The sequence below is a fragment of the Centruroides sculpturatus genome, unplaced genomic scaffold (genome assembly GCF_000671375.1).
Source record: "Centruroides sculpturatus isolate CEXI.00-Female unplaced genomic scaffold, Cexi_2.0 scaffold1227, whole genome shotgun sequence".
Taxonomy (NCBI): Eukaryota; Metazoa; Arthropoda; class Arachnida; order Scorpiones; family Buthidae; genus Centruroides; species Centruroides sculpturatus.
Window position 1 is genome coordinate 103,853 of NW_019392625.1, and position 26,781 is coordinate 130,633.

A 26,781-nucleotide genomic window follows, 5' to 3' on the forward strand; every position below is an offset into this window, starting at 1 on the left:
TGGTGAGCACAGTTCTTGACACTCCTCTTTTTAGGCTCCATAATATTATCAGTTTCTTTTTTAAATAAAAAGTTCAGAAAAGCACTTACAAAAATTCAGAGAACAGAAATCAACTAGACCACAAAAAATTATTTAAATGAACAGCCTGGATGAAATTCGAAATTTGGTATTAAAATGTTAATGAATATATGGTGGGACAGTTAAACTTTCACCTTTCGTAAATAAACCCTGACGCGAAACTTAACAAGTGCCCATCTGCGAATATATTTCATCTAAAGTATATTTCAAACTTTATATTCATCTAAAGTATATTTCAAACTTTTTCAGCAAGTATCACTTCTAAAATCTGAATCTATCAAGTACCACTACTTAACTCCCAACAGACCAGATTAATTGCTTTGAAAACTAATGAAATTGAAATGGTAATAAACATTTTCATCAGAAATATAACTTCATTCAAAAACATGTAATAAAAATTATTACAAATATTTAATCTATAATTCATTTATTGTCATATTTGTCTAATCTGGATGAGATGATAACTCTATTTAGCACACTATTGTACTATGTATTATTTAAACTTAAACAATGATTTTAAACAGAAAATTCATTTATGTGAATATATTCCATCCACTATATCCTCAAGTATAACCAGAGATACACATACACTTTAAAAACAAAGAATATACAGCATTACAACATACTGTATCTAAAACATTAAATGATTTGACCTTCCGTGAAAAGGTACCATTATATATGTTTGACATTATTTTAATTCCCAAACACAAATAAACTTAATTAAAAATTATAAGAAATTCTTCATCAATAATTTTTAAATATAAAAATATTATATCCATTTAAATTAATAATATTTTTCACGCTTAAAATTTTATATTTCCATAATATATTTGTTTGTTTTAGATGTAACAGTGAATGAGTGAGATTGTTTCATTTTGATTTCTTTTTCTATTTTTTTTAATTCTAAATTTTAAAAAATATTTTAATGATTAAATCAATTTAATTTTTGGATTATCATTAATTTCCTATATGATAACAAATAATTACATTAAATTTAATACAGTAAATAATTATACCAACAGTCAGCAAAACATTGAATTAACTGTAAGTTTCCAGTATGATTTATAAATTTAGATGAAATTAAAATTACCTGATTTTGACTATCTGCATCCAATTTTTCACTTTGTGATAAATTGAAGATTTGATCAAAATGATAATTCATATCATTATGTAGGGTAGAGTTAAATGTTTTCTTATTTAATTTATTTGGTTTACAATTATCATGAACAATCTTAAATGTATTGCTTGGACTATTAATTTGATATTCTGTATCACTACTAAATGCTTCAATTTTATTTTCATCATCTTCTAAAGAAAAAAAATATATATTTTATTGTAAGTGTTTATTCTTGTTAAATAATAATTAATAAAATATTTTAAGATAAATTTATTTACAATATCTAATCATTTGGTTAATGCAAAAATATAAATATTTAAAAATAATAAAAATAAAATTAAATATAAAATAATAAAAATATTTTTTCAATTTAAAATTTTGTAAATAAAGTTCATAATTATATAATTAGTGAAATAACCAACGATCACCTGAAAGATTCTAGCCTGATCTTTCAGGTGATCTATGGTTATTTCATTATACAGTAATACCCCGAACTTACGCAATAAGTGGGACCAAGCAATAACCGCATAAGTCGGGGTATAATTTCGCAATTTGTGTAAAATCCAATTCGGATGTATGTAAGCTAATAAATGTTCTCGTTAATCTTATCTCGCCTTTTGATTTGTTCACGGTTACAAGAAATCACCACATAGAGTCTCTCAAGTCTCTGTAGATATAACAAACACAGAAATAAATAACACAAAATAAATTATAGCTATGCGTCAATTCCGCGCGACACGTCCGAACATGTAAGCCGAACAATAGTGTGGGAGGTCTGAGTAATCAAGAGATGCGTGGCGCTCAAACAAAAGACGAATCGACGAGATTTGAAAATCGTGTAACTCCGGGTTCGCGTAAGTCGAGGTATTACTGTATACTCATTGGACTATAAGATGTTTATTATATATTTGGTCACTACTGTTGCTATGGCTATAAACATCTGTGCAATAAATTTAACCTAGTTCAAAAATTTACAGAAAGCAATGTAGAGAAAAGGCAATTGCTATTATTTAATAAATTTCATTAATGTTTTGGTCTTTGTCTTTAGGGAGACTCAACAATTAAGATGTCATCTTAGTAGCATTTTTATTATTTATTATTGAAATTTAAATCTAAACATTATGTAAATCATAATTATGTAACTATGGTACATTGTTACCTAACTATATATAATATATATACATTTACATAATGTTTAGATTTAAATTTCAATAATAAATAATAAAAATGCTACTAAGATGACATCTTAATTGTTGAGTCTCCCTAAAGACAAAGACCAAAACATTAATGAAATTTATTAAATAATAGCAATTGCCTTTTCTCTAAATTGCTTTCTGTAAATTTTTGAACTAGGTTAAATTTATTGCACAGATGTTTATAGCCATAACAACAGTAGTGACCAAATTTTCAGTAATTTTTTCATAAAAAAAGGAAACAGAATGACACTCCAATATTTTATTATGGAGCGCTATCATAAAGTCAGGAAAAATAATATATAGTAAATAATGGTCTTAATAAAAGCCCATGTTTCAGAAAATGTTTGAGCCCAGTAGGTTTCTAATAGAGACAATACTCATATGATAAATTATAATTTTTTATTCTATTAAATAATAGCTTTTATAAATTATTTTATAATTTTAAAAATAGTTAGATAAAATATTTCTTTTGTAAAAATGGGCTGATGAATTTACAATTTAATAAAAATATGTAATAGAGACTAAAAATGTTTTCACTTGTCACCATGTCCAATCACCAGGAACAACTATGAGTATCTTCCACTGCAGATATGACCTTTCTTTAGAGGCTACACTTCTGCAAAAAATGCAAACCAGTCTATAAAAGTCCACAGGTGACAATCCCATCACAATTAAAAACATAATATTTCTTTTATAAAAATTTTTTTTGCAGAGGCGTAGCCTCAAAAGAAAGATTGTCTCTGCAGTGGAAGATACTCATAGTTGTTCTTGGTGATTGGACATGGCGACAAGTGAAGACATTTTTAGTCTCTATTATGTATTTTTTTTAAATTAGTTAGATAAAAGTTTATATTTATGAAGTGTTTTTAAACTTACAATTAAATTTTAAAATCCAAACTTGCCACATATTTAAGGGAAAAAGTTTTAAGTTTTTATTGTAAATTTTAAGGGAAAAATGTTTTAAAGTGTTTATATGAATGTATTACATATATTATTTTATTTAAAGACAATTCCATGTTTATTATTTTATTCAATACAATAAATTTTATTGCTTGACTGTTTCATGAGAATAGTAAACAGAGAACTGATTATTAATTTTTAAATATATCATCAATACATCAATGCTTTGTGCAATGAAAAGTATATGAATGGTTTGCAGTCTCAAAAAAGTCAAGAACCTCTGATTTAGAGATATTTGAAAAGATAAGGCCACTGAACACTGGAAGTTGGTCACTGGTTTATGCCTGACCAAGTGAATTTTTGCTGAGTTTTCTTCTTTCTAACACCTAAATTGGGCTATTTTCTCATTGCTTTTGTTTGTTTGTTTATTAAGTTATGCCAATGCAACACTTGGGTGATCTGCCTAGGGGAAATGACTTTTGGGAGGTCTTCTTAAGGGTAACTGGTCCCTATTTAGGCATTACAGACATGAAGAAAACCTGGAAAACTCTAGGTGGCCAGCCTGTCCTAGCAAGATGTGAAACCACGACCAAACTCCCAGTGTTCAGGAAATGAAACTGCTTGGCCACACTGGTGGGCCCTTTTCCCATTGCAAATCCTTTTTGAAGACATCTCCTCTTGGCAGATTGCCCATGTTTTGTTGCCATATCCCATCAATCTAATTCAGATCAGAATTTTGAAAATGTCTATTATATATTTTAAAACAAAACTTGAAAGTTTAAACTTTGGAAAATGTTAAAGACATTAAAAATAAATAAATTTCAAAAAACAAATCAACATTAAAAATAAATAAATATTTCATTTCATAAATCTTAAAATATTTTGTACAACAGCTACAATATGATCCAATATTAATTAATTGGACTAAAAACTGAATAAAATATGAAAAAATAAATAAAGCAAAAAATTTAATTAACAATTAATTTATAAATAAAATTACCTATATTAAGATCTTTTTCATTATGTTCATCTTTGACTGAAATGATTTCATTGGGCTGAGTAAAACTTAAAGCTACCCAATCATTAGAAGCTTTTGTGATGTTTAACATAGAAAAACTTTTCCTTTTTAATTTAGATTTTTTCTGATTATTTTCATCATCCGAATCTGATATATTTTGATCTAAATCACGCGTCTGTTTATGGTTAAACAGATGCTTGTAAGTCAACTGAAAAAAAAAATTACTTTTTAACTTTACATGTGTTAATTCTTAAGTAATTATTAATAATTAATGACTATTAAAAAACTAAGAATATTTGTTATAAAACATTCAGTTTTTACAATATCTATCAATTATAATAAATTCACCAAATACTAAATATTAATTAAGAAATATAAATATTACTTTGCTCGTGTTACAAAGAAAATATATTTAGCTTCAATCAAAGTCAATATTTCATTTGTTTTGCTGATGTATCAGATAGTAACATTCGTCATTTATAATATTTTACATTTAAAATAGACACAATCAATTCATTTCATACTGATTTTTTTAAATGAGTGGCCTCTCAAATATTCCATGTGTTTTGGACATGTCTAGCATGTATGTCTCTATTGTAAATAAATTGAGAGAGAAAACATTGGTATATGGCTTTTCAATAAATACTTTTTTGTTTTGTAATTTAAAAACAGACTGCAAGATGTAACCACAAGGCAGTGAATTCTGATATATCATTAGGGTTGCCACATTTTCAAAATTGCTGACCCAGACGGAAGGGTCAGGTTTGTTCGAACAGAAGTTCCTGATGCATGCACAATGTTATTTTACAATGCGAAGAATAATGTGCATGCCGGTTCTAAATCAGTTACAGTTAGGGACTAGGGACTTGAGTAGGAGTAACGTAAGTAACCCTAAATAAGAAAGAACAGAACAGATACAGATGACTTAGTCTATCAGATATTGGAGACTTGGAGACGTGTAGGATCATACATGAAAAAAAAAAACAAAAAAAAAGGTCATCAGATTGTGTAAACAGGTTGGTGTAAACAGACTAACATGGCAGAATTGCAGATGAGTTTCAGTGAGTGTGAGTTCTTTTGCTGTTAAAATAGTGTAAATTTGTAAAAATATTTGCAAGAACTTTGTTTCATCATAATTTCACAATTTCTACGAAATTCCTGGACAAAATTAATAGTTCACCCGGACAGTGAGTCAATTGCCGAACTATCCGGGTGAAAACCGGACGGGTAGTAACACTATATATCATTCAGATTACATATATAATATTCCTTCAATTGAGCACATACTTTATTTGAAAACAGTTAAATTATTATTATACCTAGAATATTTATTTATATCTTAGATTATTTAATGGCATAACTTGCTTTTTCACAGAGTAAACGTGCAAAGCAATTTTTACGTCACACAGTAAACGTGCAAAAACCAATGTTTACGTCACGTTTCCTGTACGAAACGTGACGTGACGTAAACATCGGTTATTAACTTACTTATTCAAAATACTTTTACTCTTCTAGATAATACTCGGTAATTAACACTTACTTTTCTTCTTACAGGTTTTGACTTGCGCATGTTATCAATAAAAGATGTATACAAAACAACGTCATATTTACAGTTCCAAACACGTCGAATCTCCCGCTATTTACCAGCAGAAAACGAATCGGCCGATTCGAGTATGAGTGTTGCCAGACCTTAATTTATTTTGTGGTTTCATATTTTATTTCTTCCCTTTCATCTGCACTTTAGAGATTATAACTGAATAATTTTCGTACATTTTTTTTACTTTTAGAAATTCAATAAAATAGTTTAATTTTAATTATTTAAACTTTATAGCTAAAAAAATATTTATAAACGGTAGCGTAAACAGGGAGACCAGGGGACGAGTTCTCTTTACTCCTCTTTAAAAACCATGAAAAAATAAAATAAATACAAGAGAAAGATTTGGATATGATAAATGAACTTATAAACTGTACATATGTAAAGTACATACAACATTTACAGCGCTTTTTTTTAAACTCTTTCCGGGCTGTGGGGACTAAGAGGGTCTTTTAGAAGGCCCATTATGGATTCGGCTAGGCCCACAATAAGGCGACCGGGTGGTGAGGGACAGGGCCTAACATCCGAACGGAACCCCCGAAAAATTCCTGGAAATTTTTCAACCCGTCCGGATTCGTTCACGGGTCCTCCAGAGCGGTAGGCTGTCACCTTGATCACTTGGCCATCCGGCCGACACATTTACAGCGCTAGCGGCTAGATCTACAATGGTACCAGTAGAGGATCGGTTTTGGACTGTTAGCCTCCTGCGTGCTACAGATATTTGGCCGCCATTATTACTGTTTTTTTTTTTTAATTTCTGGTTTTGGGCCCTTTACCGCTCAGAAAACAAAAAGGCCAGATCCTATTAATGGTGATCGCGAGTAACTTCATAACATAATCCAACCCACCAGAGCTTACAGGTATGTTTTACGACAATTTCATATAGTTGACAGAAGAAAAAAGCCCGTAATAACATTTGATGTACATTTATTTTAATTTTGTTCAAATCAAGCCATCCCTTTGATAACAAGCGTTTTTGTTCAGTTACATTTAAGTCATAAAATAGACTTTGCAAATTAAAATTAAATTATGATTGAATTTTATTTTTTAAAGTACACTATTAGTCGTCCTAGGAATTTGGCCGCCTGCGTGCACGAACCCACAGCACAACTACCAGATCTGGCCCTATAAAAAAACGTTGCCAGATGATTTCTCTTTACGTGCACTTTGGGCACGTGTGCCATAGGTTCGCTACCCCTGGCATAAACTTATGTAATTCAAATAAAGCAACATGCAATTTGTTATTGTATGAAAACACTTAAATGCAAAATATTAAATTTTATTCAGGTAAAATACAAGAATTAAAGAATTACAGGCTTTCTGACAACTAGGTCTTTCATATATGTTATATTTTCATACCTCTAGAACTCTTTTCATAAATGAAATTTGAACTTTCTTACATTTTTCACTAACAGAAAAAATTTCGAGCTATAGTAAGGTAGTCTCTGTCAGTTTTTACTTTGGTAACAGGAAAATCCTTTGTGGAAATTGTATTGTATTGGATTGATAATAGAACACATGAAAGATTTGCCAATGGGAAGCGTCTCCCGGGAGAACTTTTTACGAGGAAAATGGCCTCTATTTAGTGAAAAACATTCGGAAAACTTCACTTGGCTATCCCGTTGGTCAAGCACGAACCCGCGATCTACTACTGGGGTTCAATGGTTTTATCCATTCGGCCACAAAAAACCACTGCAAAAATTAATTTATATCATCTGTTTCATTTATGATTTCGACACTTCAAATAATGTTTTATCCGTTGTAGTATATTCACCGTACAAAAATAAAACTTTTACGTTAATAAAAGATTAAAAAAAAATTGTCTTTCTGCCTTAATTAAGTTATAAGAGGGTCTTTTAACTCATACCTATTGTGGGCCTAGACGAATCTACTGGGTTCATCCAGACCCAAAATGGTGACTACCGGCAAGTTAGAGACGATGGATGATATATCAGGAACATACCACCCAAGAAAAATTCATAAGATTGCGGTTAGGATCGATCTCTAGTCCTAGGATTAGGCATTAATTTCCTTGGTTATGCATTTCCCATAGTTAGCAACGAAAGATCTTTGTCTTTTTTATTTTCTTCATAAAAGATATACGCGATGTAACAATTTTTAATTAATTTCAACTTAGCGAATGATATTAATAAAAGTTATATACAGTAAAATCCCTATTATCCAAGGTAATGTGGACCAATGATATCTCGGATAACACAAATGCTTGATAAATGATAAACTAAATAAACTGGATTTGAATCCATTATAATGGACAATGTATGTAAGTTTTATTATAGTTATATGATTTGCTTTAAATCCTTATAAATTGCACTTAAATACGATCATATAGGCTTAATTATGCATTGCAATTAATCAGTTTTATTTTATTTTTCAGTATTTAAATAAGGATAAAATATAAAATATTTTACAATCTGCATATCAGATTTATAAGACTCGTTCTTAGAAACGTCAACGTCCTATGGTCGTTAGCATCAACACGTGAAATTATTTGCATCCATTCAAGTTTTCAGACAGGATATAAAAATCGTTTTTAATATTAAAAAAATAAAATTGCATTAAAACATTTTATTATTTATAAATTAAATAAATTTATACAAATATTCAATAAATAAATTTTATAAAATTAATCACTATGTATATAATTTTTTAATGTATATACTGTAAATATAGACTATAAATCTAATAAAATAAGTTTAATATCAATTAAACTTTAAAAAAATTTGTTTTTACTGCATTAAGTCCCTCAGTTTATATAAATTTAAACATTTTTTCTGCACTTGTTTTGACATTTAATAATAACTTTAATATTAATTATAAATTTCTATTTTTATACTTAAAATTAACAACACAATCTTCCTATAATAATGGCTAATGGCTCCTTGACAACTAATAAATTCATTAAAAAATTGCTTTTATTCATATTCAGAATATGCTGATAAGTAAAATATATTTCTTAAAAAATAATTGAAGAGTAATAAATTAAAAATTCCGAAAAGATTATTTAAATGTTGGGATGAGTGACTTAAAAGTCAATTTAAAAAATATCTTGTATGAAGAAGATCCAGCCAAACCAGTTCACGTTAAATAAATAGAGGTTTTCTCCAGAAGGTCATCATTATCATCCAAGATCGTTGGTCCGCAGCATCATTGGAAAACGAAGATGAACGTGCTGACGATATTATTTTTCACCACTTTCTCAGTTGCAATTCGTGAGTATCGATTAAATATTTAATAATTTTTAATATAAAATTTTGAATAATTCAATTATTTTGATACAGATGCTCATTTCTTACATCCTGGTTCTATTGATTGTGCTCAATTGTTAAAATCTGGCCATAACGAGAGCGGTTTATATAGAATTTGGCCCTTGAATTGGGGTCATATAGGGAGTATGTTAGTTTATTGCGATATGGAAACTGATGGTGGAGGATGGACGGTAAAATAAATCTATATATAAATGGTGATATTTTTTCTTTGCATTTTAAAATATATTTTAATTTGTTTATTTTATTATTTATTAGATATTCCAGCGTAGAGGAAACTTTAGTAGTCCTTCACAATTTTTTCATAGAACTTGGAAAGAATATAAGATAGGTTTCGGATCATTAGACAAAGATTTTTGGCTTGGTAAGAGTATTTATATCAATTCAAAAAGAATGTTAAGTATTGAATTTCAGAATTAAATTAAATCAATTTAATATTTCATAGGAAACGACAGAATTTTCTCTTTGACCAATCAAGGAAATTATTCCTTGAGGATTGACATTAAAGATATCGATGGAAAAAGGCGATATGCTATCTACAGAGAATTCTGGATCGAAAACGAAGATCAATATTATAGAATACATTTATCTGGATTCGAAGGTCACGGAGGTAAGTTAATTGAAAATTTTCAGCCCTCTCAAGATTCGTGAAACGATGCCTGATATACTAACATTTCTAGAAAGTATATAAGGCTATAGACATACGAATTAATGGTAGTTCGTGTATTAGCGTGTCAATTCCTAAAATCCTTCATTATATAAGCGTTTTGCTTTTATGATGAAAGACTTTTACCTTTGCAAATGGGTTTTTCCTCCTTCTGCCCTGTGGGCAGTAAGAGGGCTTTTCTCAGACCCATCGTGAATTCGGCCAAGCCTGCACTGAGATTGCCGGATGGCGAGGGTTTTTGGTTTCAATGGGATACGGCAACGCAACACATTTGAGATCTGCCAAGGCGATCATCCCGAGAGGACTATCTCCCTTTACCCAGTAATTTTTATATTCCTGTTGTTCAGTTAAATCCCGTTTTCCGGATTTGTTTGAATAACTGTTTCTTTCAAAATTTTTATACATTTTGTGAAATTATTAGTTTTTGCAATGTTTAAGATCATAGAACTATTTATGGCCTTATGTATCTACATAATAATCTCACGTTTTCAAGGATGAAAAACCCAGCGAAGAGTTGCTTTTCCGGCAACTTTTAAAAATTCATGTGGCACCATCTTTTATGACATTTTATATTTTTAATTATCATAAAATGGCAAGAAGCTTAATTTTGAAGATAGAGATGAGTGTTATAAGAAAAATTATAAATGCTAATAATGAGTAAAATCTTCATTAAGTCCGATCCTATTCGAGATATGACACACGACCCCCTCTATCTTCCTACCCCTGGACATTTAATCACCAAAATTTAATAGCACCAACCCCTTTAATACACAAACTTCGCTGCAAAATTTCAAAATTTTCAACAAAAAGCACAGGAGTTATTAAGCTTAAAACAGGTACAGGGTGAACAAAATCGTGCCCCCAACACAAACATCCTCACATACAAAAGAAACCCCGATTGTTTGCATTTCTCGACGTTTCGAGGTCCCTTGTCCAAAAAATGTAAAAATCTTGGGGGTCATTTTTTGACCCCCAAGAATTTTTCTGTTATATTAATATTTAACAGCTGAGAAAGTAAAAATACACTCCCTCTGTACCGAGTAATTTTATGTTCCTATTTATGTACAGTACTGTAATTTTAATATTTCTATTGTTTTCAAGTCAGTAAAGCATTGACGGTCGGATGGCCGAGCGGTCAAAATGGCAGCCTACCACTCTGAGGAACCCGGGAAAAATCCCCAGGAATTTTTCAGGTGGTGGTCTGTTCGGATATGTTGGACCCCGTCCCTCATCACCCGGCCACCCATTGTGGGCCTGGCTGAACCCATAATGGGCTTGGTAAAAAAAATTCCTCTTAGTACCCACAGGACGAAAAGAGTTTTAAAAAAAGTCAGTAAAGCATGCAAGTTTAATTATAATATGAAATTTTAGACTTTAATTTCAATACCACACTAATTTCGAATTATCCGGATAAACAGGATTTGACGATGTTTTTCTTTATTCTTTCCTTCCTGTGGATTAGTACTAAGAGGCCATTTTAGCAAGCCCGTTATAGGTTCGAGCAGGCCCACAATGGGGTGATTGGGTGGCGAGGAATGGACCCGATATATTCGGCAGACCACTCCTCGTGCAAATTTCTGGATTATTTTCCAGACCCATCCGGATTCGATCCCAGATCCCCCAGAGCAGTAGGCTGTCAACATAATTGCTCGGCCATCCGGCTGTATAATTTAAATTACGACTAGGTATGTTGATCCATAAAATATAATTTTCAAAGTTATGAATAAATCAAAATTTCGTTAAATTTAATAAAAAATTAATTGGTCGCTACAGTCTTTTTCAAAACGAAGAACGAAACCGATGTTCATTAGTTTACATACGCAAAGTTTAATATTTCCACGTTCATTGCTAGGTTGAACGTAATGTACAGTATAGGGTAATTCAAAAGGTTGGTCTCAATCTTCAGAAGCGTATATAGGGGCGAAACGGAATAACTTTTGAATAGGAACCTATGTTTGCTGACGTAATCATGAGTCAGTAGAATCCGTCTAATGTAAGGAAGTATACCGCGGATAGCGCGACTACACAAAACATACCAATAAACAAACGTTTAATAACGAAACAAAGACGTACAATATACTAATGTAAATGTAATACATACGAAATGATGCTGTTACAAAGTTGTTCGAATTGTCGGCCCCATTAAATGCAGACATTATCAAAAGAAATTCTGCTGCATCTTTTCAAACATTCCAGGTATCTCCCGAACCACATGCGCTGCTGCAACAATTCTGGCAAACAGTGTTTCTGGGTTGTCCACCTGTTCTCGTAAACAAGCATTTGACATGCCCTCAGTTACGTTACAAAGCTTGTACTGACACAAGATTACGTCAACGAGCATAGGTTTCCTATTCGAAAGTTGTTTCATTTTAAACCCTCCGAAGATTGACTCCAGCCTTTTAAATCACCCTGAATACTTAAAGAACATATGGGACTTTTGTCACTGTATAATAAACAAAATTTTTGATTTTCATACTCAAGAAATTATAATTTCTTAAACTTAACATTATTATATATTTTCAGGTTATTCTTTGAGTTATTCTAATAATAAAGAATTCAGTACTAAAGACAACGAAAATAATGAAGGCTTGTGTGCAGAAAAATTCAAAGGTGGTTGGTGGTATGCTGATTGTATAAAGCCAGATACGAACATATTTTATCTAAATGGGCCCTATGAAAATTCGGATGCATCAGAAGAATCAAGATATTCACCCGATGCAGAAATGAAAATAAGACCCGCAGATTTCTCTTTGTAAAGTTTTCAAATTGAATACTGTACAATAAAAATTATGTTTTTATAATCTGTAATATCATAATATAAAATTAATAATGATTATTTGAAGATATAGTTAAATTTATTTTAATCGTAACGAAATGCAGAATAATATAAATTATAGGTACAGTAAAATCCCTAACTTTGACCATCGGTGGAACCCATAGATTATACAAAAGGGGAGACACAAGCTATAAAAAACGGCATAAATTATGCAAAAAGTTTCAAACTATGATTCAATGTCAGATCAGCGCATCCACAAAGTGGCACTGGTTGCAACTTGGGTATTGAAAACATGGAAGGTTCCTGTTTTTAAGGCCTAATTTTGGTCAACATGCTAGGAAGCTGCTTGGGACAATGGATAAATATCGTTTATTAGTTTATTTTATATTTGCAGAATAGGCTAAAGACATGAATTTTGTTTTTTGATTATAATGGAATTTTGGACTTCCTTGAAATTAGGAATGGAGCAACACAGACGAAATGGGGAACACATGCCCCAATATACGGTACTAATAGTTTCCACCAATAGTTTCGAACAAAAGTGGTCTTTATAACGGATGGTCGCTTTGAAGGGGTGGCCATTTAAACAGGTTTTACTGTAATACAGAACAAAATTCTCTCATATGTATAATTTAATAAATATTTAAATACCCAATTATTCAAAAACAAGCGATTGGTTCTCTCTGAGCAGTAAAGGATCTAAAACCACAAACAATTAAAATATATATATATTTTAATGAAAAGCATAAGATAAAAATTTTTTATCTGATGATGACATCAACGTTCTAAAGAAAATAAGATAACAGCAGCCACAGTGTGTCATTGTTTACATGAATATTTTGATAAAACAGTATAAATATGTTTTAATCATTTTAAATCTAACTTACGATAATAAAAATATTAGTAAACTAATTTAGTATTAAAAATAATTAAGTAATTTAGAATTAGAGGTGTTTTTTTTTAATGGTTGCTCTGGGGGACCAGGATTTTTTGATCCTGGTCCCCCAGAACAACCATTTTTCTGAGGTGGTCTGTCTGGATATATTGGGCCCCTTCACTCATCAACTGGCCACCCCACTGTGGGCCTGGCCAAACCATAACGGGCTTGCTAAAAAGGCCTTCTTGGTGCCCAAAGGGAGGAGAGTTAAAAAAAAAAATAGTTGCTCAATTTAAAATGATTAGATTCATTTCCACTAACAGGTACTATTGAATAACAAATTTTACATGTTTATTTTAAACAACTGAAGTTAAAAAAATTTAAAGCAATTTTACATTCTTCATATTAAAAGTATTTTATTAATCCTTTTTCTAAAACTGCAATAGTTTATTAAGATTAAGAATTTTACATTTGAATCGCTTAAAGGAGTTTATTAATTTAATAATTATATCCTTCATTTAAAATTACCGAATTAGAAATAAAAGAAAGAGTATCATAAAATTGTTTATTTTAATATTTTTTATCCATTTTTTCAGATACAATAATACAAATAAAACGATAACATTTAATAAAGTGCATTTGGCACAAACTTTTGAGGTTTTCCTTTATGAATTCTAGAAAACAAATCTGAATTATTTTTCAATATGTTAATATAGGGAAGGTGGGGAAAGACTTACATTCATTTTCTTTTTAATAAAAGTTACTTATCATCATCAATACAGTTTAATTATATGAGAATGGCTAATTCAAAAGGTTGGTCTCAATCTTCAGAAGCGTATATAGGGGCGAAACGGAATAACTTTTGAATAGGAACCTATGTTTGCTGACGTAATCATGAGTCAGTAGAATCCGTCTAATGTAAGGAAGTATACCGCGGATAGCGCGACTACACAAAACATACCAATAAACAAACGTTTAATAACGAAACAAAGACGTACAATATACTAATGTAAATGTAATACATACGAAATGATGCTGTTACAAAGTTGTTCGAATTGTCGGCCCCATTAAATGCAGACATTATCAAAAGAAATTCTGCTGCATCTTTTCAAACATTCCAGGTATCTCCCGAACCACATGCGCTGCTGCAACAATTCTGGCAAACAGNACTATTATTATTTATTTATTTTTAAGTATGGAATTAGTTTTGATTCTGTAATCTGATTTACTTACAGTTAGATAGGCTGACAAAGGTCAATGGAATGAAACAGCAGTATAAGAAAGTAAAACAATAAAATAGACCTATAACAGATTACAAGTTGAAAACAATCCTCAATCCACTAACTCACACTACACTGGTATCATTATATATAGTATATATAACCGAATTGCTTAGTTTGGGAGGCCAAACACAGTAGTAGAAACATTTTTTATCTACTTTCAGATCATCAGCTTACATAAGTACTGTACTGTACATACTGTACTTCTTTGTTTGAATGGATATAGTTATACAAGCAGATGATTTGAAAGGAGATTGAAAATATTTATTATTAAAAAATATTTGGCTCTCTGAACTAAGGAGTTGTTTTATATACTACAATTGAATATAATACTCAATCGTGCAATGATATCATTATTCACTTAGGATTGGAAAGATGTTGAATCCTTTATAAAAATTAAAGGCAGATTGAAAGGGGGTTTTACTAATTATCTATGGTTGGATAAAAAAATAATACTAGTAGATTTTTTTATAAATAGAATTATAATTTCTAGCTAAAAATAATGAGATATGGTGCAATTATTTTTAGTTATAAAATACATAAGTAATTTATTAAAAAGTATACATTAAATATTTGAAATAAAATAAAATCATTTTAAAAAATAAATCAGTATATTAAAATGTTCTAACATTAAAACATGTAAATTCAATCACTTTTTAAAGGAAGCCAAATCTTAAATTATCACTAAAAAAAATGTTTTTGGCTTTCATTTAGCTATCATCAGTACAACTTATTCCATAAAGTTCATAAAATAGGGTGAAGTTTGTAAAATATGGTTAATGGAAACTGATGATGGCTAAATGATAGCTGAAAACATTTTTTCCCCCTAGTAATAATTTAAGATTTGGCTTCCTTAAAATAGTGGTGGTTGAAGTGATTGAATTTGTAAAGATGGTGCCAAGCTTTATCAAATGTGAAGATTAAAAGCATAATTTTTAAATGTACATTCAAACATTGAAACATTTTATTTTAAGTATAACTCTTAACAAAACCAAATGTAGTAATATTTGGTCAGTCTAAGTTAGAAAATTGCTAGAACAACATTTTCAACTCTGGTTTTCTCATGTTAATTACATTGAAAATAAAGATGAAATACTTTTTAAACTAATTTTAAATCAACAATAATTTATTAATAAATCTACTGTGGGTACAAATTAAGTGACTGCTATGTTATTGTTAACTGTTAACAGTAAACTAATGCAATGTTTTCATGATGTATTTTCAGTAAAAGTATTGTTTATTCTTTTACACAAGGCACATATAACCTTGAGCACTTTTGCATCTATTTGTAATAGAATATATATAAAAATGACATGTTTTAGAGCATATTTGAATTTCTGTAATAAAATTTTTGACAGAATGATAGACATATATGAAAAAAATTCTGTTTTTAAACCCCACCTTCCCCTTTTGAAATTAAAAAAATTTTATCTTTATTCTCCCCCCTTTTTTTATCACAGTTTGTGATTCAAAGATAAATAATATAAACAATGAGATAATCTCAACATAAAAAAAAAAAAAAAATGTAAATTTAAAGTTGAAATTCATAGCAATATAACTTCAATTTTAATTTAAAAATTTGTTTGTATTTTGTACAAATTTTAATAACTAAGTAAATGGAATAATTAAACAAAATAATTTTTACATTAGTTACAAAGTGTTTTACAATTAAAATTTATATATAATTATTTCTGTTCAACTTTAATCTAATTAAATTGGAAATAAATGGTTAAGTTTACAATCAGTTTAATTAAACTTAGATATTTTTAACAATTTTTTTATTACTTATTGGAATGCTTATAAAAAAACAAAGTTTTTTGAATGTTAAATAAATTCATTAACAAAAAGTTTATAATAATAAAAATACAATAGCATTTTTATAAGCACATTCTATTCTCCCTTTAAACTACATATTATTCTCATAGTTTGTATTGTTTTTATGTTATAAAAATTAATGTTTATAATATTATTTTTATTTTTGATAATAAAAAAGTATATTACACCTAAATAATTCAATAATGAGATTCATAATTTTGTTTTGATTACATTTTTGTTAGAAAAAACTAAATAAAGATATAAAATATTGACATGTACTTTTGTTTTGATTACTTTAAAGTGTCTGATGATTATACTATAAACAAAAATTTTTCATATTTCTGTTTCAAGAAAATGTGAACATGTTTTGTTTCTAATATGATCTGGAAATGTTTTATCCAATATTTTTGTTCTCAATTTTAAGATTACTATAAAATTCTATGCTTGTTATCTCTACAGAGATAATAAAAATCATAGAATCTTACAATTGGTTATTAAAGTTTTATACATCTTAACACATTTATATAATATAATTACTTAAAACATCAAGTTAAAGAATACAATTAGTATAGGAAAGTATTAAAGTTTATACATTTTTAAAAACATATACTCATAATCTTTGCTTTTAAATGCTTTAAACACAATAAAATAAATTATAATAAATCATTTATTAGACTCTTTTTGCCCTCTGGGCACTTAGACAGTCTTTATTTCACAAGCACATTGTGGATTTAGCCAAACCCAAAATGGGAGTGGTTGGGTGGTGAGGGAGGGGTTCAACATAATCAAAACAGACCACCCTTAAAAATTCCTGTAGTTTTATAACTGCTTGAATTTGATCCCAGTTTCTCCTGAGCTTAACTGCTGATATCATACTACAATTGAATATAATACTCAATCGTGCAATGATATCATTATTCACTTAGGATTGGAAAGATGTTGAATCCTTTATAAAAATTAAAGGCAGATTGAAAGGGGGTTTTACTAATTATCTATGGTTGGATAAAAAAATAATACTAGTAGATTTTTTTATAAATAGAATTATAATTTCTAGCTAAAAATAATGAGATATGGTGCAATTATTTTTAGTTATAAAATACATAAGTAATTTATTAAAAAGTATACATTAAATATTTGAAATAAAATAAAATCATTTTAAAAAATAAATCAGTATATTAAAATGTTCTAACATTAAAACATGTAAATTCAATCACTTTTTAAAGGAAGCCAAATCTTAAATTATCACTAAAAAAAATGTTTTTGGCTTTCATTTAGCTATCATCAGTACAACTTATTCCATAAAGTTCATAAAATAGGGTGAAGTTTGTAAAATATGGTTAATGGAAACTGATGATGGCTAAATGATAGCTGAAAANATTTATTACATTTTAAGCATTCCAATAAGTATAAAAAAAGACAATAATATTTATAAATTCATTAAAACTAATTTTAAATTTCCATTTTATACAAACTTAATAAAAAATAAAAATAATAATATTTGATTTAAAAATTTTAAACTCTTAAATATTACATCTTTTATTGTTCAAGATTTCAAAATTCCCATGCAACATTATTCATATTTAATAATATCAATCTATTTCAATCAGCAAAACACTTCTTGATACAAAATTGTTCTTAAATGAATTCAGAATCACATTAATAAATTTTGTATTTAAAAAAAAAATTAACTTAATTGGACTTACTTTTTCAAGTTATATTAATCACTTTGTTTAGTTTTTCTGGAAAATAATACAAGATTTTACATTAACTAAAGAAAAAAAAATATATTGAAAATTCTGATCATATCAGTACTATAGAAAAATTATTGGAATCTTATGTAAGATACCAACATTATAATTATTGTATGAGTGAGTATATGTTTATATTATATTAAAAACAAAATAATATTAACATAAATAAATTTTTTTTATCCTTTTTTACATTAATGTAAAATTTTAATAATAAACATAAGTATGAAATTATAAATAAAAAGGTTCAGCATTTTAAATATACATAAAATAATACAAAATATACAGATCAGTGCTTCAACCAATAATACTGTATTAACAAGAAATGAATGACATACTTTCTAGTATAATAAGTATGTTTTAAATATAAATAAACCTAACTGCACTTTAAAATATACTCAGTGGGCTTCTTCAACAAGTTCAAAATCTTGGATGGATCCCAGGTAAAAACAGTGTTCTTTTGGAAAATAAAAATTTATTCTTTCTTTTCATGACTTTGAGCTAGAAAAAAAAATTTGAAAGTTAAAAATAATGCAATAATTTTTATTATTTAACTGACATTATATATAAATATAATATCAATTTTAAATAATATATACCCTGAGATCATACACAAGCTAAATTCCAAAAATGTATTATACAAAAAGAATCTTGGTGATATACATAAATAATACAAAATAAAAGAAAAAATGAATGAAATATTGAATTTTGATCTCAACAAAATCACAAAATACAGTAACACATATGCTTAAATAACAGTTTAAATAGCATAGATTGCTAAATTCATAGGTGTTTAATATTTATGATGTACGACTTAAAAACATTTTGTGATAACTAAGTCCCTTATTTAATTAGATTGTATTTATTTAAAAAAATATATGCTTTATGAATATATACTTTAAAAGTTTTAACAAAATTAATAAACATTAAGAGTTTAAGTATAACAAAATTATTATAACAAATAATTTCTACAATACCATATGGTGGTTCTTCATCTTCTGCTTCCAAGATATCACTGCAGCAAGAGGTATAGCAAATAATGCTAAGTAGGCCAAGTGGTAGACCCAATAATAAAGTTGTTAGTAATGGATTGCCTTTCCACATGCTCTACAATAGAAGGGTTTATTGTTATAATTTTGACTGTACTGTTTTTTCCTTTAGTTCTGTCAAAAAAGGAAGTTAATTGGTCTGGAAGCAAAAATCAGCCAGAGGTCTTACAGCATAATTAGTAATGCATCTGCAAAATAAGCAGAAGTTGTGGATTTGAGTCCCACTCTGGATTGATCTTTTCTTCCATAATATTTTAAATTATTTAATTTGATTCCAAGTTTAATGTAATTATTAACATTAATATAAGATTGTGGCATAACCACCAAATTTAGTTTTAGTTACAAGTTATTTTAGATAAATAATTATTATTTAGTCACATTATAGCCTGAAATAATCCAGCATTAAATAATTTGATTTAAAAAAAAAAAAAACACATACACATACACAATAAATCAAAAGTGGAGTTCATAACATAATGTAGTTTCAATACAAAAACATTTTACATTTTAAAAACTAAGAATTAAAAGTTTATTTACATGTATTTTCATGCTGTAATAAAAATTCAATAAGTAAGTTTCTATCTATACAAAAATGAAAAATAATTTCTAAATACTTTAATTATCCATATTATTTGATTTTACTTTTAAAACATGTTATTTTGCATAAAATCTTTAGTCCATAATCCAATTACACAAAAAAAAAAAAAAAAACAAGCTGGATCAAAGAGAGAGAGAGAGGAAAAAAAAAAAATGCACCAATCACACCCTGTGTTGAAATAAACATAAACAACATCCAAAATACAAAGAATACAGTTGAAAAACATCTGGTTCAATGTTTACAATTTTTGGTACAAAAAATTTAGATTTTTGCACCAAGAACTAGCCAAACATTTTAAACACAATCAACAATCCAAAGACATGAAAAAATTTCTTAGACTTTATCACATTTCATACAAGTGATACCAAATACAAGGGCCATCTCTAGTGCTTAGGAAATTCAGGTTGAGGACAGCAATTGAAAAAAGTGGCAAAATGTTAACATTAAAAAAAAAATATGAATTACTTTTATGATTTTTTTTTTACTAGTTACTTTTAGTTATATATGTTTATTGATTTTAAAATCAGAGATTAGGCTGATCTTTTGACAGGAAATATCCTGATGACGTAAAGCAGTACCAATTATTATATTATGTAGCATAAGAAACTAGCCCTAAGAGTAGTGCATCTGCTAGGGATGACCCTGTCTCTACCTGTTAAATGCATTAAAACAAAAACATTACATCTAAAGATCCTACACAATACAGACCAAGTTATATGCTTTCCTACACAAAATTCTTGGTTTATGCACCACAAACAAATTAATAACACATTTTTACAAAGGCACAAAAAGTTATCATAGAAAGTACCTGGGATCAAAAAACAGTTACTCATAGATTCAGTCAATTTACTACAAGTACACAAACAACACAAAAACCTCCACATAGCATATACAGATTACAGGAAGGCATTCAATACCATTCCACACTCATGGTTATTGTATTTACTACATCTTTATAAAATGCACCCAACACTCATTACATATCTAGAAACACCTAATGCCACACTGAGGAACAACAGTACACCTCAAATTTCACAGCAGATACATAAAGACAAACAAAATACACGTAAGACAAAGCATTTGATAGGGTAATGCATAAGAGAGGAATTTCTTCTACATTTACTATAATTTTATTATGCACATTATGTGATTTCATGTTACGTAGATTTATAAAAAAAAAATTTACTTTATATTAAAAGATATTTTTCTAAAAATTTATTTGTACAGATTGCAACTGGCAATTTATTTTTATTTCAATAATTTTTAATTCTCATAAACTTCCTAGTAAATCACAGTATTAATATAATTTTAATATAAATGATGTGACTTGATATAATACATTCTTACATAATTTTAGTTAATTTGTTGCTTAGTGTTTCTGTTTTATTTATTTAGTTTTTTTGTACCATTATTTTAATTCCTTATTGAACTTGTGCCATTTATTCAAATCCTCTTTTATATGAAATAATAATAAACTTGTTAATTAAACTTTAAATTGAAAAATTTGATAAATAGAAAAAATCTTACCATTAATGAAGTTTTTGCCTCAAAATATGCTCTATACAGACGATAAAACATTGTGTCACCACCATAAGCCTACAGATTAAAAAATTAATAATAATTTTTATCTAAGAAATTTAAATTATATGAAAATATAACTAAGTATTTTTATTATTATGTAACAAAGTTTAAATAAGTCATCTTAATATGCAATTCCTTTCCAAGTTAGAAATCAAATTAGAAGTTATCTACAGTGGAACCCCGGTTAATGAACGTAATCTGCTCCACAAGTTCGTTCATTAACTGAAGCAATTTTTCCCATAGAAATTAATGCAAATACAATTAATCCGTTCTAACCGTCAGTATTTTTGTAATTTTATTTGTAAAATGGGTTTTCTTTAATGAAAATATAGGAAAACGTGCTCACAAACAGTCAATCTAGGTTAAATTTTCAGAAAAGGGAAAAGATTTGACGGGTATAAAAACATCACGTACGATCGTTAAGTTCTAAAATGACAGATAGCAGAAACAATAGGCTAAATTATGAGCAAAAGGCTTATAGGTTTATCAACAATCTCTGATCATAGTCGACGAACAGGTGTGAAATAAATGCCTCGGAACAAACCTTTCTTGTGACCTGATCTGGTTTCGGTTTTCACCTGGAGACAAAGAAGAAAACAATTGGGAAGCGAGTAATGGGACGCAGGACTAATCGTGAGGTGAGATTCAAGGAAGAAATACTATAAAACCCCGAATCTCAAGGTCAAAATGCAGTTTTCCTAAAAATTCTATGGCAATTAATCTGTGTTGTCTTCATCTGGATTAAGTCTGAAGTCGTGCCTGCTAAAATTTGTGTTGTGTCTCGCAGACTGCTCCAGTTGTTGCAGCTGTCACCTGTCATCACTTCTGTGACCAAGCGAACCCATCTTGTCCTGGAGCTACGACTGTTCAGCTTGCACTATTGTAAAACCAGCAATATGCCACTCCTCAGTGCCGAGAGAAAATACTGTAGATAAGCCATTTCCAACTACTTCAAATATGTAAGCATCTTCCCGTTCTAATAAACGATTTTCACTGTAAAATATTTGTCATCTTTGTCTCCTCTGCCACCACCAACGTACGAATGNCAGTGCCGAGAGAAAATACTGTAGATAAGCCATTTCCAACTACTTCAAATATGTAAGCATCTTCCCGTTCTAATAAACGATTTTCACTGTAAAATATTTGTCATCTTTGTCTCCTCTGCCACCACCAATGTACGAATGGACCCTAGACCATCACCAACACATGATTAACTAATTTTCCCTAAAAGTCGGCAAGCTTACAAGCTTGCCGACTTTTAGGGAAAATTAGTTAATCACAAAAAAAATTTGACACAAAAAGCCGTTAAGTTCATTATCCGAGATAAAATTTTTACAAAATAAAAGTTTGTTAACTGATTTGGTCGTTAACCAGGACGTTTGTTAACCGGGATTCCATTGTATTTTCAAATCTCAATTTTAAATTCAATCATATTTCTTCATTAAATATATTTTTTTAATTATCCCTATAATTTTTATTATTATATATGTTCTTTACTTATTCTTGAAAAATGATAATAAAATATTTAGTCTTTTGAAGTTAAATAATTTTTATTGTATGATTTTTTATTAATACAATTTAAAGTATTAAAACCATTACATGTAAATATACTTATACACAGGGGGTAATGAAACTCCATGCCAATAAATTCTAAGGACAAAATAAGCTTAAAATCTTCTATAAATATTTTACAAAGGCTACTTTGTTTTTGAAATATAGCTTCAAAAAAGGGGTACTTTACAAATTCCCTGCCAAAGTAGTAGTAACACTGGAGCTATCAACTTTTAAAAGTAATTTTGTATGTTTTTTATGTTTCTGTCAACAGATTAGAAGTCAGTAAATATTTCCCAAGTAGGTCCTCCTGTAGAATAATTTATGAGAACTCAAAATATCCTCCACTGACACAGATACATAACTGAATTTTTGACAAGTCAGAACTTGAAAAAGTCTATAGAAAATTTCAAGCTTATTTTTGACCCTAGAATCTATCCCTAAAATATTGGCACGGAATTTCATCACACCCTCTATAAATCATACTATCTGCTCAATAAGGAAGCCAACAAATACCATAATAAAGAAATATTTTCAGCCTTTATTAGGCCATCATCAACTACAGAAAAATGGAATATATTCAAATTATGAAAGTGAATAATGAAGAACAGTTTTAAAATTAAAATATCATAAATCCAAATTTACAATATATTTAAATAATATATTTTTAAGAATAAAATGGCCATACCTTAAGACTAATAGAAATATTTATAAAATAAGTTTACTATGTTACTACAGAAATTATAAAAGTTTTTGGAATCTAGTATATCTTTCCACACACTTCCTAACTGAAAGGCATCACAGACATTATAGTGGGATAGATTTAGCTAATATATGAATATACATTTGTTCCAGCAGACAAATTGGACAATATACAACTAACCTCTAATAACAACTTTAAATATCAAATATCTAAAAATACTTTTCATTTCCTATACTTAATTAGTCTTAAATAGCCCAATAAAAGAATCTGACCAGTCATTTGAATTGGACAATGTTTCTTTAATTCATAAATTAGAACTGATTTATTCCAACAAATTTTGAAATTAGTATTGTGTGCCCATTGTATCAATGCAATGCCATCACTACTATGCATCCTAAGTGACACATAATGCTCTTTAACACAAATACCTAAAGAGCTAACAATTGAACTGATATAATAATTCTATCTCTACATAATTTTATGATATAAACATCAATCTCCAATCTAAGTAATTGCATTACTGTAGGACACACATAACACACATTTTTTTTTTTTTATTTTATAAAATGTCCAATAAATGTAATAAAGTTAGCAGAAATTAATTATGATTGCTATTCACATAAATTTAGTTATTTTAATATCTAGTTAATTATAAACAGAAATAATTTATAAAATCAAATTTAAACATAAACTAATTTTTGTAATTTAAAAATTTTGAACGACAACATGCAAAGTTAGGAAATTTTACTGAAAAAGAAAAACAAAAATCTGAAATGAAAAACCAAACTTTATGAACATTTCTATGTTTAACATTTCATTTTCAAATACAAATTATAAAAATGAAGAAATTAAATACTTACTGGTGCTGATTTATTAATTACTTGATCCAAAAGTGCAATCATAGTTTGAGGTGAAGGAACTTTTTCATCTTCTATTACAGGAGGCATGTAATATTGGTAAGTAACTGAATTTATTATTATAAAATTGGGAACAGAAAGAGACATCATAGCTACTGAGTTTGCTAGATCGGGTTGACCCAGCCATCCAAAAATAATGTGCCTACAAATAAAATTATACATTTTAATATTACATCACTATTTTTCAGTTAAGAACAACAAATAAAATGATGGTATAAATATTGAGAAAGCATATTTAAGATTTAAATAATTAATTTTATAATTTAAATTTATTATAAATACATCTTCCTATTATATAAATATATTCTTAATCCTAGTAACATATTTATTAAAATTAAAAACGTTGCTATGATTAAGAAAATGATTTTATTTGTATCTTTTTCAATGTGTGAAATTTGAAGCAAGCAGAAAAAGTATTTGACAAGATTTAAATACTGGAAAGATATAATTAATTTATCATGTTTTTTCAAAAATTAATTATTGTGTATTTTATTTTGTATTATCATGTACTAAGTTATATTAATTTGTTAAATTTTACTAACTTTACTTTTAAATTAAAGGTAATCCTTTACTTTTAATTTAATCCTTGTAATGAATTAAGATTCATGCAACAAAGAATTGATTGATATAAATATCTGCATGAGTAGATGAATTTTCTGTGTTGGAATTTGCCTACATAATGTGAAGTTAGAATAATACAAGCTTTAAAATATAAATTATGGATTTAATAAAAATAGTTACTGCAAGTATATATGTTTATGACATTGCTTTCACTAAAAAACTGTCATAAAATAATTTGGATAAGCAAACATATTAGATGTGATTGTTGTGAAGAATAGACACTTCTATCAACAAACTTAAAACATTTATTAAAGTTAACAACAAAGAAAAACCAATGCCATAAATATGTAATAATATATAATGAGTTAGTAACATTTTTATAGTAATGCTTTTGAAGTGGTATGTATGATATATACTTGATTTAATCTATAGTATATGATTTTAAATAATTTAATATTTTTTATATGTCAACAAGTCTTTTAAGATATTAGAGAGGTTACAGCTGACATTTTCAGCCCAAAATGTGAACATCGGATGTCAAGTGCTGCCATCTGGCAATTCTACAAGGTTGACAACGGCATTCACTATGTCTAGCATGGTGAGTAGAAGATCGGGTGTATGGGGTTAAAATTATGACTGATTTAATTGAATAAAGAGAAATAATTAAAATAGAAAAACAGATATAACAATATATCTATTTACATATAGCTGCTTTGTTTTAATAGTAGCAAAACTAAAAAAACTGATTTTGCTTTCTTTTTGCATAAATAAATTTCTTAGGTATTTTAGAGTAATTTTATCATGAAAAATGGCATATTTCTACCTCCATTGGATTCCCACAGAGATCAAATGTGTGATATCAACTTGTATTCAAATGTTAGTCAATTAGAATTTTTAAATGTTTCTCTTGTAAAATCAATATTCTTTTAATTATGCCACTATCAAAGCAAAGCAGCAATATCTAATCCATATGAACATGTAAGCAGATTAATCAAGAAAGTCTAGCAAAGCTAACATATCAAAATAAACACAATAAGTGATCTTAACTCATGATTATAAACATAATATAATACTTACTCATGATATCTGTCTCGATTAGTTGTTGCTATTGCTTCTACTACATCTTTAAATCTGTAATTAATTTTTAGTATGTTGAAAAGCAATTCTAAATAAGATATAAGTATACATTAGAATTCTTAGAATTTGGAATAATTTTCAGAACACATTAAAATTGAGTAATATACATAAACTCATCTATCTAAAAGAAAGTAAATATTAAGATTTATTTGTCATTTATTCAAATATAATAATATAATATAAAAAGTGAACAAAATATTTTTTTTTATTAACAGTATTTCAATAAAAAATGTATTATTCAATAAAAGAAATTATTATTCAATGATACTATTAGATTTTAATTAAGCCACAATAGTCATACAGTATTATAGCATGATTAAAACATAGCATTATT

The 26,781-nt window shown here is 28.2% G+C and overlaps 2 protein-coding genes and 1 long non-coding RNA gene across 5 annotated transcripts in view; 1 reads left to right on the forward strand and 2 right to left on the reverse strand.

The window, feature by feature from the left end:
- The first annotated feature begins 9,084 nt into the window (after positions 1-9,084).
- On the forward strand, positions 9,085-12,624 carry LOC111617764 (techylectin-5A-like). The gene is made up of 4 exons (XM_023359051.1): positions 9,085-9,133; positions 9,203-9,346; positions 9,633-9,797; positions 12,378-12,624. The coding sequence occupies exons 1-4, from the start codon at positions 9,085-9,087 to the stop codon at positions 12,608-12,610; spliced, it is 591 nt and encodes a 196-aa protein (XP_023214819.1). The 3' UTR covers positions 12,611-12,624.
- Positions 12,625-14,094: 1,470 nt separating this feature from the next.
- LOC111617763 lies at positions 14,095-14,310 on the reverse strand. Its single transcript, XR_002755474.1, has 2 exons — positions 14,245-14,310; positions 14,095-14,181 (listed from the first exon to the last, which is right to left on the reverse strand). It is a non-coding gene; the product is annotated as an uncharacterized LOC111617763 (long non-coding RNA).
- Positions 14,311-18,322: 4,012 nt separating this feature from the next.
- The window catches only part of LOC111617761 (protein disulfide-isomerase TMX3-like), a 38,928-nt gene continuing 30,469 nt past the window's right edge, over positions 18,323-26,781 (reverse strand). For 2 of the 3 annotated variants that reach the window (XM_023359047.1, XM_023359048.1), the window contains 5 exons: positions 26,388-26,441; positions 24,693-24,891; positions 21,525-21,593; positions 19,328-19,457; positions 18,583-18,851 (listed from right to left, as the gene is read on the reverse strand). In XM_023359047.1, the coding sequence (XP_023214815.1) occupies positions 18,826-18,851; positions 19,328-19,457; positions 21,525-21,593; positions 24,693-24,891; positions 26,388-26,441 (478 nt within the window). In that variant the 3' untranslated portion in view covers positions 18,583-18,825. Of the gene's footprint in view, positions 18,342-18,582; positions 18,852-19,327; positions 19,458-21,524; positions 21,594-24,692; positions 24,892-26,387; positions 26,442-26,781 lie in introns of those variants that run through there. The other variant, XR_002755473.1, reaches the window with a different exon arrangement.